The sequence below is a fragment of the Molothrus aeneus genome, chromosome 3 (assembly GCF_037042795.1).
Source record: "Molothrus aeneus isolate 106 chromosome 3, BPBGC_Maene_1.0, whole genome shotgun sequence".
Classification (NCBI taxonomy): Eukaryota; Metazoa; Chordata; class Aves; order Passeriformes; family Icteridae; genus Molothrus; species Molothrus aeneus.
Window position 1 is genome coordinate 60,355,134 of NC_089648.1, and position 22,334 is coordinate 60,377,467.

General features: G+C 41.6%; 1 protein-coding gene across 1 annotated transcript in view; it reads right to left on the minus strand.

Moving 5' to 3' along the window:
• Nucleotides 1-4,693: 4,693 nt before the first annotated feature.
• The window catches only part of RSPO3 (R-spondin 3), a 58,347-nt gene continuing 40,706 nt past the window's right edge, over nt 4,694-22,334 (minus strand). The window contains exon 5 of the mRNA XM_066545769.1: nt 4,694-5,731. Coding sequence (XP_066401866.1) covers nt 5,538-5,731 — 194 coding nt within the window. The 3' untranslated portion in view covers nt 4,694-5,537. The remainder of the gene's footprint in view (nt 5,732-22,334) is intronic.

The window sequence follows — 22,334 nt, forward strand, 5'->3', positions numbered from 1 at the left end:
TATGCTGATTTCCATAAGAAATATTACCCACATTTTCCTTTCTCATGGCAGCTTCCTTTATGAACTGCTAAGTATTTAAACAGTACATGGATGATATAGTAAAGATTGAATCATTTGTAGAACCAGCTATTTCATGCTATAGCCTAAAGTAGGACTGGAACTACCCTCCTGTTTTTCAGTCACAAAAATTACCTCAAAATCACAAAAGCAGTTCCTTAATATCATGTTCTGGGAAAACACAGATTTTTACTAGAGCAAGGTATTAGTTCCTGTACTGCTTCCCCCTGGACAATGTCTGTATGAACATCTGTAGAACTTTAATAACCTGTTTAGACACAGGAGTACTGGAGTAGACTGTAAATGAGTAGAGATTACTTAATGCATAGATTAAATAATAGTGACAACATCCTGCTTATCTGCAGCCAGCCAGCACTCTGTTCCCTTCTTTGCATTAATTTGTCTCATCTCTGGTTTCCTTCTATATGCACATTGAGAACTAAATTAATTTAATCCCATTGGTTTCATTCTGGGATCATTTATCCTAGTGCTTTATTCCCTTTAGAAAATAAAATGTAGCTGCTGTTACTAGTTTAATTTTGTTCATATCATCCTTTTAAAGGTGGCAGACCAACTTTTTTCTCTCCTGCCCTTACTATATGGCCTCATATTTTGGTGGCACCTGCAGGACTTGTTCTGCTTCCACAGTAGTGACTACAGAAGAAGTTGTGCTGCCAATTTTATCCAAGAGAGCCTGCTTACCCTACCCTTCTTTCCCCTAGCAGAGATTCCATGATTACAGGTGAGTCTGCTAGTAAGACTGTTTGGTTTCACTTTATTTATATGGACACTGTTAGCACTCCGAAACACTCTATAGAACACTATCAACAAGAATTTGCACAGGAAAATACAGAAATTTATGTGTCAAACCAATCAATGGGTAATCTTACTTTTTAAATGCAATTAGCATTCCAGATCTGAAAGGGCAGGCCTAACCCACTAGGAGTATCACAGTGAAGTTAGGAGAGGAAGATGTAATGGGTAGATGCTTTATTAAAATGGTGAACAAACATGCTGACTTCACTTCTCTTTAAATTATGCCAAATTATTGCAAAACACTAGGAAAAATCCAAACCCTATTAACAAGAGGCCACATGAGAAAATTATTTGTGGATGTGTAACAACAGAGTGTGCTTGCTTGTAAGAGTGCAAGGTCTTTAATGAGTAAGTTTTGTGCTGATTAACAGCAGTGGAGTAGCAGATCTGAGCCTGCAATTATGACCAAGCCCTTATTGATGGACTCAGGAAAGACTGAAGCTGCAGCTGATGCTTGCAGAATGTCACTTTGAAGAGCAGCTCCCATGATCAGCTGTTATGTCATCCTGTGCAGAGGTTTTTGTTTGAATTTGTGCAACTTCATGTGAACCATGTAAACTAAACCCAGTGCCGTCTCTGCAAATAACAATGCATAGCAAGTAAGTACAAGTGTCATGGTAAATTTGTGCTGCATCAGAAAGCTCAGCCTTCAATAAGTTGCAGAGGCTAAAGCCACAGAAACAAAAAATAATTATAGTGACTCCTGAGGGCTGTAGAGGAATTCTTCTGAATTAATAACAATATTCATGTGCTGCTTTCTTGTCAGCACATCAACCACAAGCACACAGAGGCTGTTGGTAGTGACACTGATGGGTTCTTCTGCTGCCACTTTGCTACAGGGTACAGAAAAACCTGTGATTTATTTAGTGCATTGGTCAGCCTGACAACTCTGCTGTGGTGGCTCAGAATAAAGCTTCTGGGACAAATTCAGTGAAGGGTTCAGCAGTTCAGCACTTAAACTCTTTAACATTGGGTTCCTTTATTCGGATCTTCAGGTGAGAGAACAAGATACAGCTTGGTCAGACAGGTCTGAAGCCTGGGACATAACAGTTGTTTGGTTTTCTGTCTCTTTGCTACTGATGACAATTCCTTGAGCAGCTTAACTGTCAGAAATAGCACTCAATGGGTGTTTATCTACTGGCCTTAACTGATATTTAGTATTTTATTTCAGATATATTCTTTAATAATTAGCACACTATGAATTTGGCTTATAATTAATGTCCGTTCAATTTAGGTTCCATTTTAAGAAAAGCTGTTCATAATTCTCTGGGAATCACTTCAAATCAATTCTTAAGATTTTGAGGTATATTTTAATTGGAAAGCAATTGTCAGGGAAGAAGTTTTGCACCGATTGAGTCACAGCTACTCCTATTACCTAATCAAATCTTCTCCAGTAAGGTCCTATGAGTTCTCCCTAGCTCTTCCTAGCATGTAAGATCATTGACTCCTGATTTTACACATTTATTACTGGATGGGCAAAAGGTGTTATTGCAATACACTTGGCCTCCAAAGGTCCATATTCTCCCTCAGTTTCTTGGGAGTCCCAATTGAGTAGTTCACCTACCAGCAGGGTGGTCTACATTCTGCGCAAGGACTTGAGAAAATTTTGCCCAGGTGACTTGGATATGCTTCTTAGTGCTTCACCATGGCTATAGGCAATATTATCAAACATTTTTCTGTGTGGGAGGAAGCAACATGACAGCAACTTCCTTGTTCATCTCCAGGAAAGAGGTAGCATGTTTTTTCAGGTACTAATGCTATAAATTATTACTGGCAGGGGCCAAATTCTGTTTACATTTTTATTTCTTGCTGAAAGGTAACAGCATTCCAAGTTCTGCTTTTGGTAAAACAGACTTGTCATTGCCTCTTATGTAAGCAGGCGATTTATAATAAAGGTTTTTGTGATAGTGTATAACAGAGCTCACATTTGTATCCTAAATTACTTTCTTTTCCTTTCTCCCTCTTTCTTTTCCCTCAGTCCATAATTCTTGAAGTACTTGATACTGCTTTTCCAGTCTTCTGTTTATCTTTGCCAGATAAATGGCATTCCTTTGACTCCTCCAAGTGTTGTAGTAGAGAATAACTGAGATCAGGGACATTTTGGTATAGTATCTAGTTTTGCTTTTTCTTTTTTTCTTTTTTAAATTCCTCTCTGAACACTCATGTTCATTTTTATGGATTTTGTTTTTGCTTCTATCAAAAGCAATTCCATACCAAACACCCTTGCCCTTTAGCTCCTATATTTAATCAAGGCAGGGAAAAAACAATCCTACTGGTTAGTTTTAAGAGTTGCAGACAAATCTTCCCTGAGTGCAACTATTCATGTGGTCCAGCTGCTGACCTAGTTTGCTGAATCCAAGTAGGGATGCTTCATCTGGCCAAAAACCTGTCTTTGGAGGAAGTAAATTGAACAGTAAATTCTTTCCGAGCAGCTGAACATCCCTGTTTGCCCACCAGCACTGCAGACAGATGAATGACTGCAGCTGTAGGAGAGAGTTTGAAGCACTGGGTTCCCCTTTCTGTTGTGATACCAATACCTCTCAGCCCAGAACTGCTACTTGCACCTCCTCTGGTGCCAGCTTCTGAATCTGGCAGCATGAGGATTTCTCCTTTCCTCTCTCTCCTTCAGCATCACCCAGAGCCTCAGTGATGCACACAGGTTCTGCACCTTCTGCTCTAAGACCAGGTCCTCCTCAGCCACTGCTGCCAACAAGGTGGGAAGATGTTCATGGAGGGATTTGACTGCAGCTGCTTGGGTCAGTAGTGGGAGACTGAGACCAGACCACTCCGGAGGAGGGTATAAACAAGTTATGCAATGGACTTGGGAGCTCACAAATAGTCACCCCTGCTCCAGCCTCCCACTGCTAGGTGCCTCTCACAGGCATTCAGCACACCCTGCTTTGCTCTCTTACCCATTCAGACTCAATTGTGTGTGAGGAGCATTACATTATGCTCATCTCTGTAAAATTCAGCCTTTCAGTCTTCTGTAAGACTGAAAAAAATATAATAAATGCATAAAATCAGGGACTGGTTACCAAAAGTTTTCATTAATTCTCATGAATGTAGGAGGCAAACTGTGGAAGCCTTAAACACCATGTGGTTAGACTACTGCATCTACATGTATCATTAGAGACAAAGCTCTTACAAAGCAAACTGTAGGAGACCATCCCACATTGCTGTCTGGATGATTAGGATATTACTTGGAAAGTCACTGGCACCTGTGACTCAGGTGTCCTCAGCCTGAGAAACAGGCTTCAGTGTTGGACAGAATATTTTTTAAAGTCAAACTCACTGTGAGAAACAGAAATAGTGAACAGGGAGGGGAACTGACTCCTGCCACCTGTTCTAGTCCACGCTCCACAGCGAGTAGGCTGCTACCCCTGTGACAGCTGTCATTGGGCAAAACATGGCAACAGAACACAAATTGTGAGGTATGTTGGTTCCTCAACATGTTTCTGGAAAGGGTAACTCCATTTCTGAGCAGCAATCAGTGTGCAGCATAACCTGTGTTTCACTGATGGGCTGCTCTAACCTCTAACAAACCTGAATGGTACCACAGGATTTGGTTTGTCCTCTGAGCAGTGGAGACTTTCACTTCTGCTGTGTCAGAGAGAAGAACCAGAATAGGAATTTAAGTAAAATTGGGCAGAAGTTTGTAATTTGTCTACGTTTGTAAATTTATTTTCGTGGATACTCTTTTGCTAGATGCACAGTGTGGGTGTAAGTTGTGTCCTCTTCAGTCTGTGAAGCTATGAAATTATTCCCTTCCCCAGCAGAAAAAGTGACACCATCACTGTGAAAAACACATACTTACATGATCTACTTTTCTGGTTTTTATTAACTCAACGTTGTCTCCTACAAATACGATTTGTCATTCACCAGAAGATTTGAAATGTAGACTTAAGTTACACATAGGTATAAAAAGCATAAAACAGCACACGGTACCACTGTTTACACCAGAAAACATTGTGTTGTCCACAGATAAGAGCGTTATTCGAGCTCAGCTCAGTTTCCTTCTGCCTCAGGGATTCAGTCTTCAAAGCTGCAGATGCTTCTGCTTCTTATCCCTCAGCAGCTGAAGCCCTGCTGTCTTTCTCCTGATGTTTCTCACCTGGAGCATGGACCGGGAAAACACAGAGCAATCCCATCCTGCTCCACCAGAGGTTGTAAAACCTTGGGCTCCTACTGGCTCTTCGGAAATGTTTTCCTCCTTCTCTTAATTATGTACAATATATGAAGGGATACAATTTTCATCTTTGATTTAGACATATCTCTTGCCTCATACTTAAACAATAACTTGAAAAATATTTTACAAAGAAAAAGAACATTGTTCATCTGAAAGTCATTCATTATTATATTGCTATATTTTATACCCTATTATTATTATATACAAAATTTCTTAATTGCCTTTTACAGATGCATGGAAGCATATAATATAACAGTTTTAAAGGATCCCATCTTTAGATTTTTTTTTCCTTGGCTCATGTCAATCTCTTTAATAAACTATGGTTGCTTGGAGAATATAGGAAGTATTTGGAATGTTGTTTAAAGTTTAATAATAACTGGTAGCATTGTCCATTTGTGGCCTGAATGGTTGGAACACCTGTCAGGGCGATCTGGTAGAGATAGCAGCATCATAAGACTTAAACAATCATGGAGGGCCATTAATGTGCAGTGTCAGCTGGTGCCAGGTCCTGTTCTTTGTTTGGGGCTTTCCTTTTCTTCGGCTGTGTTTTGTTGTTGCTTTCCCTCTGTTCTCGGTTTTGTCTTCGGGCTGCTCGCCCTTTGCTTTCCTGTCTTGTCTCCTTGCTTTCATCTTTGTTGGATTTTTTCCTTTTTTCCTCCCTATTTTTTTTCCCTGAAAAGAAATTATGGCACATTAGAAGATTTGCTCAGACTATTGAAATTTCTGAGTCCCTCACTTTTCCATGACCCGTGAAACCAGCCCTGGTTTAGCACCTCCCATTAGGAGCTGGACACTAGTATTTTGAAATGTCTGATCACCACACCCACATCCCAGGGGATTCTTGGTATTGCAACATGAATCCCATTGCAGAGTGTCTGCTCCAGCACAGGTGTGTGATGGTCTTCAGGCTAAAATGTGTCTCAAATCAAACTCTAGACCATTGTCACATAATTAGGTATTCAACTACTTTATTGCTTTAAATCAGGTGAGATGTTGAGGAATTTGTTGCTGCTACAGACCTCTCCCATAAAGCATCCTGTCCCCTTAGGAACATTAAAACTTTGTATATTGGCTGTGGAGATGATATAATAGAGTACATTTATGCTTGCACGTGAGAAAGAAAATTTTTATGCTGAGTGTGGTGCAGCACTGGAACAGGCTGCCCACAGAAGCTATGGATACCTCATCACTGGATCTCTTCAAGGTCAGACTGGATTGGGCTCTGAGCAACCTGATCTAGTGAAAGATGCCGCTACCCATGGCAGAGGTGATCTTCAAAGATCCCTTCCAACCAAAACATTTCTGTGATTCTATGATTCTTTACAAACCAGTGCAGGAATCACATTAGCTTGAACTTGTAAGTCCACATGAGCCTAAAGCAGATTAGGTTTCTGTCTGTGTAGAACTACTGAGCTATGCAGCTGAAATTCACCTGCAGTTAGATGGATCTCAATGGTATCTTCAAAGGCAACTTCTCTGGAGACTTTCCTGATAGAATGTCATACTGACCCCTATGCCTTCTTACATGGAGAAATTTCTGGACAAGTATTGAAAAACAACTGGCTAAACTCTCTTTTATGATATCTCAATAATGATACTAGTAATCTAGCCTTCTTTGTTACAGAGTGAATATTTTTTTGGTTTTAAATTTTAGCATAGATAATCCAGGCTTTCCTACACCAGTGTGGGGGGAGTTACACAAACCTGGCAGTAGCTCTTGCTGTTGAGGGTGCTAAATTTTTATCAATTTTGCCCATTCCTGCCTCAAAACCAAAGTCAGTGGTTTTTGATACCTCACTGAGCTCTGTGGGAATATGTCACAATGAGGGAGTAGCTGCAGGGGAAGTGGCTTTGTTCTGAGAACAGATAACCATCCAAGGAGGTTCAGGGCGCAGGTCAGATAAAGGAATAGAGATTCCGAGGAGGTGAAGAGAATGCAGAAAGAAAGGAGCAAGATCAAGATGTGAAAATATGCTCTTCTTGTTGTGTAGCTCTGTGGGGATATTTTACACCTTCTCCATTCTTTACCACCACTGCCTAGGACTGAAGACCAAGGGAAAGTTTGGATACACACGTTAGTGACCAATATCTGCCTTTATCATTTATTGTTTCTGGAACAGTAAAAATTTAAATGTAAAAGAACACCTTAAACTTCAGGGAACCAGTTAGAGATTACCTGAATATACATCCACACACCTGCTGAATCCCTCTCTGAATTTGTGAACACCCTCTAAGATGCCCAGACGTGACCAGGGGAGACCTGCAGAACTGGTGTGGGAGGCTCAGAAAGAGCTACCACCACTGGGAGAACTGGGAGACTTCCATGCAGAAGTAAGGCTATATCTTACCCAGCTGTAATGCTGTCTCTTACTAATGGATAAATGACAGTATGGGATTTCATTCCAGTGGTTTGTAAATACTATTGGCCCAAGATGAAATGTTATTTGAATGGAAACTGTCCAGACATTCAGTGTTTGACATTACTCACTTGGTGATTAGCCAAAATCATTCAGCTGTGACTTCCCAGCCACAGTTCTTTAAGTGTGTTGGAATGACATGTAATGGTTTCCCATTCAGTCATGGACCAGGATATATGTATTTATATGTGTGTGGATATACTAAGAATAAGATATCTTTGTCTAACTAGAGACTTATCTAGGCACAGCTTTACTGTTTCTGTTTTAATCAAGCTGGTATCTTAACAAATGACAAGGAAAACTGATCTCTGGAAAATACTTAAAACCAAGTCGTAATTCTCTTCTACTCTGAGGATAGCTAGTTTGGAGTCCTCTGTGCAGTTTGTACATGGTTTAATGTTACCATCTCCATTCTGCTGCCATTTGTGAAAAGATCTGCCCTCCAGACCTATAATATTATGGTAATGCAATATAGCATAGAAGGGTCATCTTTGCTTGTTCTTTTGTTCCTTTCACTACTATTTTTAAAAATGAAAATTTTTATGTGACAGTGTAATGTTACTCCTAGTCAGTTTGTGTTTCAGTTTAGACCCAAGAGAAGATTCTACCAGCAGTTCTCTGCTAGCATTGGGATATATTTTTGTGTACATCACCCTCCCTGCTCATATCCCTTCTCTCTTCTTCCCAGAGATTTGTTCCTGAATATTTTTTCTTCTTTCTTCTACTTGCTGAAACTCTCTTCATCACAGCACATTGAACTGGGTACCAGATATCATGGAAATTCATTGAAAATTTGGGCATTTGGCTATCTGTGAAATGAAAAGTGCGAAAATTACATGGGCCATTATGTTTACAAGTTCATCTCTGAATACAAGTTGGCCTTTCAGTACTTAAAGAGAGTGTATAAAAAAAAGATGGAGAATGATTCTTTATATGGACAGATAGTGATAGGACAAGGGGGAGAGGTTTTAAACTAAAAGAGAAGATTTTTAGATTAGATGTTAGGAGGAAATTCTTTATTGTGAGGGTGGTGAGACACTGAAACAAGTTGTCCGGATAAGCTGTGGCTGCCCCATCCCCAGAAGTGTTCGTGGCCAGTTTGGATGGGGCTTGGAGCAAACTGGTCTTGTGGAAGGTGTTCCTGCCCACGGCAGGGGTGCTGGAACTAATGACGTTTAAGGCCCCTTCCAACCCAAACCATTCAATATTTCTATGACCTACTTTGCCTTTGAAGAAGATGACAAGGCAAGGCCATTATTAAAACTATGTTGGAACTCAGTGAAGAAGTAAACGATGCAACAATATGACCTGGAGGAATAGATTCTCCTGGAATTTCAATTCCATTTACGAAGAATGCTCTTGTTAGAACGTTCTCCTGGGCTGCAGCATGAGTCTCTCTCTCTCTCTCACTCTCTCTAGCTCTCTCTCTATCTCTCTCTCCCTCTCCATCTCTGCAGTGCTGCAGTGCCCGTGCCGCCCGCGCGGGGGCGCCGCGGCTCCGCGCCAGGCGGGGCTGGGGCGGGGGCGGCTCCCGCAGGTTCCTTCCTTCCCTGTCCCCTCCGGTCGTGTCCTAAAGCTCCCGCCCGTACTCTTCCTGTCCCGCCCGTACCGCTCTACCGCCTGTCTTGGCTTTATTTTGCCTGCGGGTGAACTTTCCCGATGAGTCACGGAATTCTTGCTATGATGCACTAACGTTACAAACGCTTATTTCTTCTTAGAGATTCAACACAACCCTTCAAAATTAAAAATAAAAAACAAAATAGGCTAAGTATTTTTAGACAGGAGATGAAATATTTTCCAATAGAGTGTTTTGCTAATGAATAGAATATATATAATATCAGAGAAGTATTCGTGAGAATCTAATACATCTCTGACATTATTGTACTATTGTATAACGAATGTAATATATTAATAACAATTGTATTACGAATGTATAATACTTGCAATAGATATTACAATACAGTAATTAATTGGTGTTAAAATAGCTTTTATGTTGGAACTAAAGCTTTGTACAGACTACTGTACTGGAAGAATTGATCTGCAGGCACTGTGAGTTTTCTGGTACACAGGAGATACCTTGCTGCTTCTAATAATAGCAAATTCCTATATTGATGAAAATCTAGTGACTTGCTATAATTTTTAGAAGTGCAGTAGTTCAAATTAAATGCAGACATGAAATTAGTTTGGATAACAATATAATTACATGTCTAATCAGATTCAAGGTGCTGAGTTCTTGGTAATATATTTTATAGCCCCGGGTCAAAGAAATTCCTGAGTCTGTATTTACGCAATCCATGTCTGAATACATCTATTTAAACAAGCCAGGGTATTTCAGAGAAGCCTGTGCATTATCTCCTCAGATGTGGTATTTCCACTAGATCTGTAGCAGTATTTTATGGATTAGTGGGAGGATGCGTTGGCCCTGACTTGGGAGGCCTTGTTGCTCAAAAGCACACTATGACAGACAGTTACTTAGGAAATCATGGCTGACATGGATTAACCAACACAGGTTACAGATTTCCTATGCTTTAAGCATTGTCACCTAGTTCCACCTATTATATTCAGCTGAAATTATTACAGGAGACTTGGGTGCTGAAATCCCAAACCACCATAGGAAGACATAAAATGTGATTGTGCAAACTGCTTCACTTTGATGGGGGGGGGGAAGTATTACAGGGTAGGCTTCATGGAAATCCCAGAGGGATGAGAATCTAGCCTCAGACATTTGTGATGATAGTATTTCTTTCATCCCTCCCATGAAGACATTTACTATGGGAGAGAAAAAGGAGCAAGAGGGTCATGGAATTGCTCCTGTTGGGATTACAGGCACTGATGTAACAGGCCCCTCTTTGGAAGGGTCCCACTGCTTCTACTGTGACTGTCACCACGGACCACAAATCCTCCCCACTACACTGTAATAAGCTGAAAAGCTGCAATTAAAGACCACAAGCCACTGCTGTAATGTGCCACAGTGTTCTTTCACACCCCTCACAGCCTTGTCTGACCTCTTGGTGCTTCCTGGCTACTGGAGCACTGTCAGCACTGGTGCTGCAGTACCAGTGCCCCAATCCCTTTGTACCCCATGAGGCACAGGGACAAAACCTAAAGGTTGAGTGCCACTACACTGTATTGCTCTCCACCTCTCCACACCCTTCTCAGAGGCATTTTTAGTCCTCTTAGACTAAAAGTCTGTCATGCTTTCCTCATCATGTGGCCTGGACAACAACAGCATGACGCAAAGAAACCATGCTGAGCAAAGAAGCCAGGAAGAGAAGCATGCCCCAGGCTCTGAACTCCCTTACTCTAGCTCTGTCAACAATACAGTCATGCCATATTATGCAAATGAGCAGATCATTCTCATTTTCAAGAAAAGTGACACATTTTTTTTCTGGAACATAGCCTGTAGCATGTACTCATACTACTTGCCAAGATAACATCCCTCCAAACCCCCGGCTGCCCAGTGATGCAATGGACTTTCTCCTTTCATTCCCAAGCCACAAGTGGCTGATTCATCTGGTATGTCTTTTTGAAGTTTAAACAGCATAACTGCATAACTTTTTTCACAGCAGTCTTTTTTTTTTCTTTTCTTTTTTTCCTTAGCTATTGTGGCCCTATTTTATAATCACTAGATTTCCGGGAAACCAGAGTGTGAGGGTCAACAACTTCAGAACAATCTAGATGCTACATGACAGTGCATTTCCTGGCCTGCCTTACTGCTGCAGTTGTTCCAAAATGCTGAAGAGAATATAGGTGAAAAATTTAACAGAGCTAAGGTCTACAAAGACATTCAAGGAGCAAGTAACTTGGCCAAACCTTGGTTCTTCTGCTGTTGAGATGCATAATGGTAGCCTACCTGGTTTCCATACCAGTCTAGATGGATACAGAGCTTAAGGCGTGTGTCATATCCATAGTTCTTTGTAGTGATCTTTGATAATCCAAGATGCCTGGACAAGCTCAAAAGCCCTTGGGAATCTCATGAGGTTTAACAAGACCAAGTTCAAGGTGCTGCACCTGTGTTGGCACAACTCGCAGTGCCAGTACAAGCTGGGCAGATGGAGAGCAGCCTTGCTGAGAAGGACTTGGGAATGGTGATGGATGAGACTGGGCATAACCCAGCAATGTGCTTCTGCAGCTCAGAAAGCCAATGGTATGCTGGATTGCATCCAAAGCAACGTGGCCAGCAGGGTGAGGGAGGGGATTCTGCCCCTCCTCTCTTGTAAGACCCCGCCTGGAACACTGCATCCAGCTCTGGGGTCCCAGGCAGAGGAAGGAAACTGACTTTTTAGAGCAAGTCTAGGGGAGGGACACCAGTATGATTAGAGGGATGAAGCCCCTCTCCTATGAGGAAAGACTGAGAAAATTGGGATTGTTCAGCCTGGAAAAGAGATGGCTTTGGTGTGACCTAATTGTGGCCTTGCAGTACCTAAAGGGAGCCTAGAAGAAAAATGGAAAGGGGCTTTTGACAAAGGCAGGTAGTGACAGGACAAGGAAGAATGTCTTTAAAATGAAAAACAGTAGGTTTTCATTAAATCTGAGGAAGATATTCTAGAACAGGTTGCCCAGAGAAGCTGTAGCTGCCCCATTCCTGGAAATGTTCAAGACCAGGTTGGGTAGAGCTTGGTCTAGTGTAAAGTGTCCCTGCCTATGGCAGGGGATTGGAGTTAGATTATCTTTAAGGCCCATTCTAGTCCAAACCATCTTGTGATTCTATGATGTTGCTCTAACTCAAAAGCTATTGATACTTATCGTTGAGCAGCTGCATTATGGGACTTGGTGACTAACTTGTTCTTATGTGTCCCATCTCCTCTGAAGAGTGGAAATACTTCTCTAGATGTAGACTTCAGATGTCTTTGTATGAGGATCCTTAAGGTTTGTTTGCCTCTGAAAATAGGATCTGGGCTACTAGATTGCATTCACTTGAAAAATGTTCTTATTTACATTGTGTGCGCTAGCTTGTCCTTGCAAGAACAGTGCTGAAGGAGGCACATTAGCAGGAATGAGAATGTTGTTTCCAAATACAGAAATAGCTGGGGCCTGCACCACAGCCATTGGCATGAAGCAGGCAGAGAGGAATGGGAGGAGGCTGACCCAGTTATTTACACCAAGACAGGAGATGTCGGGTTTTTCACTGCTGTAGGAGATAAGGAGAAAGTCGTATCCTGTTAGGTGTATGGGAAGTCAGGAGATATAATTTCTTCCGTGGATGGTGAGAAATGACACTTCTACACTCATGAGCTCATAAGCAAGGTTTATGGAAAGTCCCTGGCTTGTGATGACCTCTTGCAATAGAAACTGGTTTGTGCCAGGATGTGCCTTGCCAGTGCCATAGAAAAGATATTGCCAGTGCCTGAAAATAGAATATCCTTCAGTCAAAGAAGCAGGCAGAGAAGGAGGATTACTATAATGAGTTCTGTTTGCTGTTTGTGGAGACATTTACTGTTGCCTTTTCAAACAAATGCTTGTGGGGATTTATTCCCTTCATGCTTGTCTGTTGGGACTAAGGGAATTTGCTAGCAGCCTTGTTTTAATCAGGATTAATGTGCTAACAACATCAATTTTGTAATTACATAACAGTTTTCATCTTATAAGAACCCGCAGCTTATAAAGTCTGAACACAGCTTCCAAAGACAGGAAAGTAATGGCAATTTAGCAGAGCAGAAAATCACTCTCCATTCCTTAGGACAGGAAATTACCTAGACCATGCTGGTACTTAGGAAGCTGGCATTTTCTTCTTCTGAGATTTTAATGGGGACTTCTGAATGGGATTGGGTTTTTACAGCTCTCCTTAAAGAGGGAAAAAGGTCCATGAGTGTCCAAATCCACTTGATGGGCCTCTTTTAAGACAAGAGAATCAGGAACCAGTAGAAATATTGGGAATACTAGTAATTGGTACCAAAAACCCTTGCCCTGTTGTTAGAGCATCAGGATATAATAGCCTGTTTTCCTTTTAGTCACCAATAATCCAAGCTCTCCTGTTAGCTTGGATTGAGGTCATAAATATAGTCTTTTTTAGAGACTTATTTCAGCTGGTGCAGTCTTTTGAACAAACCAGAAATAAAAATGTGATGCTGCATTATGTCAGAGTTGCATGTTTAGTCTGCCGCTCTAGAAATAATCAAGAAAAGTTATACATGATAAGAGACAGATGCTAGTGCCTCAGCAGGCATTTAAACTCTTTCTAGTGCAATAGCAAAATGGAGAAAACCCCCAAAGAAACTTGTTTCTTTAGTTCTCAAATTTGTGCTCAGTGTGCTATGAAGGGAGGGATGAGTGAGAAAAGATGTTTTCCTTGGCTTTATTTGAACTGATTGCCTCAATGGAACCCAGTAATTCAGATGATACTTATATGACCCCAATATCTGGGTGCATCCCAAGGAATGCCTTTTTCCATTATCGACCGTGGCTCAGAGCGGGGCTATACTGGTGATTGGGTACAGATCCTGGAGACATTTTGTAAGTGCTGATTCCAACACTTGAATCAAGCCAGCAGTTCCTGCCCTGGTACTATACACCAGAACCAAGGAGCCTGGGCATCTTCCACCATTTCATTTGCTGGTATAGGTGCACCTATACCCTCCTCCTCAAGTCCCCTCCTTACATTTTCTTAAGTTTTCTGACATGCCAGGAAGGTAAAGGAAGATGAGGAGTCAACAGGATGTCCCTCTGGCCTCTCTTGGCACGGTTGACTTGTCCCCTCCACTCTGAGCATTATTTGTTTGCATTTCTACCTGGGGTGACGCCTGTGCTGACAGGTAAACAGGAGTCCCTGTGCACCTCAGGCCAGCTGAACAGCTGGATCAGCCTGTCAGCAGCAGGTAACATACAGGGGGACAGCAGCTCCTGATGGATCCTCTCAGCAAATCCATCAGCACAGAAGCAGGCTGTTTTTACCAAAATTCACCAGAGGTCTGATTCTGACCTCTGTGTTGTACTTGCTCAAACACACAGAGGTCACCAAGGTTGGTGTTTGGTGTAACTGAAGGGAGAATTTGTTTTCAAGGATACTTTTCAAGTCAAGGTGTTGAAAATTGACTGTCTCTTTCTGTTTTGTGTCTCCAGTTTGTGTGTACTGTTTCAGCTGACCAAAGCATTGATCCTCCCCTCTCTAAGTAGTGCCAATATTTCCAAATACATTTTCACATTGATTAAAGTGACAGGTCAGGCTTCTAAATTTCATGTGGATCAGAGACTCCAAAAGTTCCCTATCTAAAAGGCTGACATGAGATTTAACTTTGGCCATCTCAATGTGTTTCTGAAGGATTCTTCTTACCTGTTGAGAGAACACCTGGCAGTTTACCAGGTGGAGAGAAGCTTATGGAAAAGGACGTTGGGATCACCAAGACTCATGGACTGCCTCTGAAAAAGGCTCGGGGAATTTATATGCCAGAAAGATTCAGAATTTAGCCCAGTGAAGCCTAGGAATCTTGGACCAAGTTGCCAAAGGGATCTCAGGTTTTCAGGCTGTTGAGTCTTTGTCAGCCTTCCAGGTGGGCTGCCAGAGGCCAACCCAATGGACAAGCTGAAAGGATACTGGGCAGAAACCTAACACAAAGGCAAGGTTGTTTCAAAAACCTGCTGACTTTCAACTGGGACTTCATTGAAATCAGTAAGTTTCTGGGAAATGTGATGACTCTGGTAATCTGGTATTTTCCATTTCTTTGGAAAATCAATGCCTATAAAGTATTAAAAAAAGTATTTCTAAGTGGGGTTCGTGGTGGATATGCACAAAAGGAACTTGAATGCCAGTATTTTAACATTGCTCGTAATTCTTCAATTTCACATGAATCACAGATAGGAGTTGTCCATGTGAATTTTATCCAGGCTGTCTTTTCTTCTTTTATTTTTTTTTCTTCCCCAAGAATGTGATAAGTTTATTCTTTTTAAATTCCTCTGAGGATGAACTTTGCATTTAGAGCTTTTTGTAGTAACATAGCTTTGCACACTGAAGTGAGCAGCCAGCTTTATGAGTAGCTGGAAGTGGAATGTGAAGAATGATTTTGCCATGTGACAGTGCATCACTGGAGCCCACTTCACTTAGGATACTTCACAAACTGACTGCCATGCTCTTGAGATGGATGCAGGCAAGCCCATGTGGCCCAAAGGCTGGAGGGGATGCAGCCCCCACTAAGATGAGAATGCAGCCTCTCATGGCAGATCACCCTCAAGTGCTAAGGAAGGTCTGGAACCTCCACCAGGAGATCTACCCCATGTCCTGTCTCACACAGATCTTGCCAGCAGTGCACAATGGCCACTCAGCACAACTTGCATGTTTTATTTTTCAACTTGGCAGGTACCTTAGGAGTCTTACAGCAGTGCTGGTAAAATGGTAACACCCCTCTGTGTTCCTGTGGTGTGTGTGCAGCCTGTACAGCAAGGCTGGCTATGGGAGCTGAACTGCTGGAATGCAAGAAAGGTTCTAAGGAACCTGACTCAAAAGTTCAGCAAGTGATATTTTCGGTACAATGATGTATTGCACAAAGTCAGGATCCTCTCTAGCCTCTCTGGGAAAAATTGGGACTGTGGGGATCAACAGCCTCTCTCTTCAGCTGCCTCCTTCCTCCAGGTGAAGAAGTCCACTGTACAGTAGTCACCAAATATGTTCATGCTTCTCTTTCAATCTGAGTAACTAATCATTTTCTTTCCTGCTCCAAGAAATTCTGCTTCAGCCAAAAGCAGAAATTGCTCACTATTTCTACAGATTTAAGCACCATCTGCTTTTGTTAGCAACTCATTTGGCACTCTTTTATAAGACCTGAGACCAACCCTGTAGCCACTAAACCAAATAATATTTTGCAAGGATATGGAATGGCATACTCAGAAACAGTTCACAGACTGTGTAAAAATCTCAGGAGCAAGAAAACAGCAAATAATTGGTACACACATACTGTAGCAAGATACTATATGGAGCAGGATGCTTTGTCCAAGGGATTCAGAACAAATAGACACTCCAACCTCAACCAGAAACTCTAAGTTACTTGAAATTATTGTACTTTTGAAAATGTTACCCAAGATGTCTCTATGTCCAGGAAGTTAATTTATGTGCTGTAAGAGTTTTTTTCAGATCAAAACCAGAGACTCCATCAGCCTTAAGTATTCACAGAGACAAGACTCTTCCATCTCCATGTTACATCTTCCATTGTGTCACATTTAACTTGAAAGATTTATGCATCATAGCTTTAGTTTAATTTAAGACCACTATGGAAAAAAAATCCAGCAAGAAAAATATACTGTGTCTGGGATTGCAATCCTTTTTCTCAGTGACAAAGCCTTTTTTTTCTTTATAATACTATATTTAAATTACTTTCTCAGGTTCCAGAAGTGTAAAGCAGAGGTAAGAGTTCCTTAATTTTGGTGCTTTAGACTCTATGGATAAAAGCCACTACTGCTGCAAATCAGAGCTGCCAAAGTGCACAGAGAATTCTCCTTACTTCAGTTAATGTTTTGCAGGACCAAATGTCATACTTCAAATAGAGGGCTCAGGATTCTTTTTTAAAGAATTATTCTTTCCATGCTCATGCTTAAAGGTAGCAAGGGCTGGATCACCCACTGGAATTCCCCACCACCAGCCCACATCCATACAAGAAATAAAGTCAGTTCCTCTGGATTTAAACTAAATACTTCTGGTTTAGCAATGCACGTTTCTGCTTAGGCAATAAACATCTGTCATCTGCCATTCATTAATATTAATTATAAATGGTCACTAGCTCATGGGATCCAAGTCCACCAGCTGAGATTTTTCCAACTTTGACCTTGTGAGGGTTTGTATAAAAAGTGCTCAGAAGGGTTCTTCGACGCTCGAAGCCAGCAATAAGTGCAATTTGCAGAGTGTAGCATTTAGATTGTGCACTTAGAAAAAGGGCAGTCACAAGGGGTTGATGGGGAGTGGGGGAGGGAGGGGAGGAGGGAATACAGAGCCTGAAATGGAGCTCCTTTAAATGCTTAAGAGTTTTAGCCCTTTCTGCAGGCTAATGACAGGGAGAGGCATTGTCCATAATGAAACCAGCCCATCCATTAAACATTACTGTAAATGAAAGGTTGCATGAATTAAAGGTTGTTCATCTCATGTTTCAGGAATGTAGCTGTGTTTCATGTCTGAGGCCTGTTTTCCTTTTAAATGGAGTTCTTCAGATGACAAATGAGAGAAAATTTCAGAAAGCAAATGGGCAGAAGTAAATACATGCTCAAGAACAAAGCAGAGACATAACTGTAGCTGTAAATCTTTACACTGGGGCTACTGTTTGCTGTAGATATTGGGGAGGATTAGATTAGAATTGAGAAATTTCGTTACTGGGTCATTTTGCTTGTAAAACAAAACAACAATAGAAGATCCCCACAGTTAATTGTCAAATTCTGACAATGTTAGCTGTATATGTTTCTCTCATGGAACAACAGTTAATTTTTTGCTACCATTTTGAATTTCAAAGAACTAAGAATAGAAGATTTAGAAAATGCTTTTTCTGAATCTTGCATGGCCACCACATTTTTAAATGAAGAATGTTGGTTTTTTTCTTCCAATAATTTGTCACTGCAAAATTACTTCAACAAAAAATTACTGGAAAAGAATTTTTGTTTGCATCCGTCCATATTTTATTTTTTTCCAGGCCTAATCATACAGCAATATGCCCCTCATGGACCATATCTTCATCTGCTCTTAAAAATGACACATTTTCATTGGCAGAGAGTTGCTACCTTATATCTCTCGTAAATTAGCAAGAAAATCCAGCCCTCTACTCTTCCTGTAGCAATTATTCAAAGCTGGTGAATGCAAAGAGAAACATCAACAGATATCTCTGCAATGCAAATGACTAAACTGGACAAAAATGATGAAAAGTTGATTTCAGTTTTTTGACTCAGCCCCAACTAAAAGTCTGAGCTTGGTAAATGACAGCAGGAGGCCTTATACTGATGTCAGTGGACAGGGATACTTGGATTTGTGCTCTGTAAATAGGCAGTGTGGTGTCTTTTTGTGGGAGTTTTGCAGAAAGCAACAGGCAAGAAAAAAATTTTGTGGAAATTTTGTCGCCATTTTATAAATGCTTATTAAAGAATTATCTAGTCCCTTACTAGTCTATGAATCTGAACTGCTATACTTAGGCTGGCTCTGATGATTGTTTGTCTAACCTCCTTAAAAATCTTCCATAGAGATTCCCACAACCTCTCTCCTAGTCTTTAGGATCTCTGAGAATAACACTGGCTGTTATCATCTAATTGGGAATGTTCTGAAGCTTCCTTGGACCTTTATAACACGAGGTTATGGCAGCAAGTCTTTAACTTCATACCCTTTTCAAAGTTATGAAGGTTAAAGAGAGCTTGAGGTGGCAGCCAAAGCAGACCAAAGGCTACATCAGGTGTCAGAGCTGGCTGGGAGAGGGAGCTGAGAAGAGACAATGAGGCTGGAGATGCAGAGATCTGGGTGGGGAAAAACAAACAGAGCTGCCTGGGTGGGGAAGAAAAGGCAAATATCCAGAGAGATGAGGAGAAGCAGCGGCCAAAAAAGTGCTCCTTTGTTTTCACTTTGTTACAGAGGAATGCTGAAAATCCCTGCTTTATGGTTAGATCCACAGTACTCTGAAAGTCAATGGGATTTCAGTGGGTCTTGGATCAGGCCCTTTAAAATGAGGGCAGCTGTAACAGAATAATGAATGAGTGCCATGCTGCCCATGACTGCAGTGTTATAACAGCATTGCTATACATGGAAGTGTTCCATAGCCCAGGATTTAGCTGATTAAACAGTGCTGGATGTGTCGCCATTAGACTTGAAACAGCCACAGCCTGATTTACTCTGTAGCTCACATACCCCAAATGTTTTGCATTCTTGGACTAAATTTGATAGATGCCCTATCAAACTTCTCTCTTGCATTTGTTCCTCTTTCCAGGACACTCAGGTCAAAATAGTGAAGGGTTTAGGTCTCCAGGTGGTGAGAGCCTGCTCCCAGCAGCCACATCCCTGCACATTTACTTTGTAGCAAGATTGTCCAAAAGTGAGAAAACAGCTTGATATGGGGTCTGCTAAGCATCAACAGAAAGAAGTTGTAATGGTAACCCACTGTGGCACACATCCTGGAGGAGCCTCATTTCCTCTTCCAGCAGTGACAAACGTATCCCTTCCTCAGAAAGTGCTCCTTGCATCACTAGGAGTTAGGGGAAGGACTTCAGCAGCATTAACTGTGAGTTGTGATAGAAGGCCAGCAGGGTATGCAAGGATGTTCTGGCAGAGGAAGGAAGGGATGAGGCGTAGGAGAGAATGGCATGCTGCTCTTTTGCTCATTGCCTCTGCCCTGCAGCCCTGCAGAGAGGGGAGAGTGGTTGCAGTTTCCTGTGTTCCTCTCCCTGAAACGATGGGAAGTCACTGAAGGTGCCATGAATAAGTTGTGCCACATTTGCTCCCAGCTGTGCCAGGGAGGAAGATCAGAGACTAGGCAGACTCTTGCATGTCTACATAACATAACTGGGAGTTTGTTTAAGGACTCTGTTTGATCTGCCCTCTTCCCCAGTCATATCTGCTATGGAGGGAATAGCCCCAGCTGGTTTGCTGGCAAGCCAGAAGGTGGACCTGGACTTGGTGGGCAAGGAGCAGACCTCTGCCTTCTTTTCTTTCGTGGAATAGACACAGATGTGGGTTTCACTTTCTGAAGCTAGAGCTTTCAATCCCAAACATTTTTATTCAAGAGGGAAGAGTTTAGGCAGGTGCTAGAAATTTAGTGCTGAATGAATAACAGATAGATACTTTGCAAGGGGGAGGAGGAAGGGTTCTTGAGGGGCTTGTATTCCCTTCAGATTTTCCTACAAAGCTCAGGCATCTAAAATATAGTTAGCTAGCCAATTCTGGAGCACAAGGAGGCACCAAAAGGGAAGATTAGAAGAGAAAAAGAGCTGATTTCTATCCCTTATTTGGTTTAGTGATCTGAGGAGGACAGCTCTCACATTGTTCACATTTTAATAAAAGAATGCAATAAACTTTTTTTCTGATTCACTTCCCTTACAAGAACAATTGACCACATACTTCTGTCTCAGCTTTGACACTATTCCTGTTAATATGAGGTTGATGCTTTTTACCAACAGCATGTCCAGCACATTTTTTATAGCATGCTCCAGAGGAGCTCAGGGCATCTGAGTCACCTCCCCACTGCTCCCAGGGTCCCCAGGACAGGGAGGAGGCAGAAGGTGGCAAGAGAGGAGCTAGTAGCAGGAAAGGAGAGCATCTTCCAAGGAGCACCGAGACAGAGCCAGCCCAGCACCCTGCGGGGCTTAAAATAATTTTGATATCTGAGGGCACAACTCAAATTTTCACCTGACTGTACATCAAGATGCATGTTATTCAGAGATCACAACCTTGGCTTGGTGCACATGTACAGAGGGTGCATTCATGTGTAGTACCATAAATATACAGGGTCACACAGCATGGATGTAGTACCTGCTTGTGTGGTTCATGTGTGTCTGTCATAACTGGGAGGTTTGATGAGAATTTAACGTTCACAGTAGCACAAACAAAATAACTTGTCATGAAATTAAACATTACTAGTAATTAGTTCAGATTTCAATGTCTCTGTTTGCAGGTAGTAACTTAGTAAAACTTTTAAAACTGCTTATGATCAAATCTTGAAAATGCTACAAGGTTAAAAATAGTTTTTTCCAGCCTTTTCAGCCCCTGTTTTCTAGTCACTGTATCCTCTACTATTAGCTATTTTGGATTCACAAATCATTTTGACTCATTTTGGCCTTATTTTTCCCTCTGAAGCCTGCTCTCCAGATCTCTTTTCTAGGTTGTGCCCATGTTTTCTGGCCAGTGGCAGTGGCAGCTGGGTGCTGACTGTGCTCTGCCTCGCTTGGGGTATCCCCAGGATGCCATTTCCCTTCGTGTTGCAGCTAGTGGATTCCCAGTCTCAGCAGCCCTACTATTGGAGGCTGGAAATGTGTTAAAGTTAAAGAGTCAAAACCCTTGCAAGGAAAGGAAATGAGAAGCCCTCTTGGCAGCAACAAATGGAAAATAAACAACCAAACTCTTCACAAGACAGATTCCTCAATTATAGTAACTCAGGCTCGCAAAGGCCAGAGCTAGGGCCCATTGGCATATGCAATATGTAAACACAGGGATGCAGTAATTAGCTTCGTGCTCATTTTGAGGTTTCAGAAGTCCTGTGACCTGCCATGGAGTAAGGTCATTAACCATAACCACACTAGTGACCTTCACACAGGACACCCCATCTCTCACAGTTACATGAGTGAACTGTGTACTGGGATGTCTCCCTGGCTCACATGCTCCAGCCCTCTTGTTTTAAATGCCACTGAGCTTTAGATGAGTGAGAGGATGTGACTTGTGGAATGGACTGTGATAGGAATATCTTACTTTCCCACATAGCCATGCTTAGGACTTAAATTTGATTAAGTAAAAGTAGTCAATACCAGAAACATTTAAAACTGTAGTCTTTTTATTTTAATCAGAAAAATATTTGCTTAAAAATAGTACTCTGAGGAATTACTGAAGTGGTGTGGACCTCCATAGCCTTGGGAAGAGAATTTATCTTTGGAGTATGGAGTGTATAGAGATAGACTCTTCATTTGAATAAGTAGATGTACAGCCATTATTACACATTTATCAACACAACAAAACACTGCTCTGACCCAATTTTGCTGAGACTAGGTAAAATTAGTATTGAACATGAGTATTTTTCAAATCCAATTTTTGTTTTACTGTGGCTGACCTGTGGCTCCCCTGAAATGCACTCATCCTGCTTGGAGTCCCTCCTCCCACCACAGCCAATTGAAGGCCTCTTCAGACATTATCTGATTAATGTGTTTGGAAGCATTATGTGGGCATATAAGAGGTGGAAGAACTAGTACAAAGAAACAACAGAAAT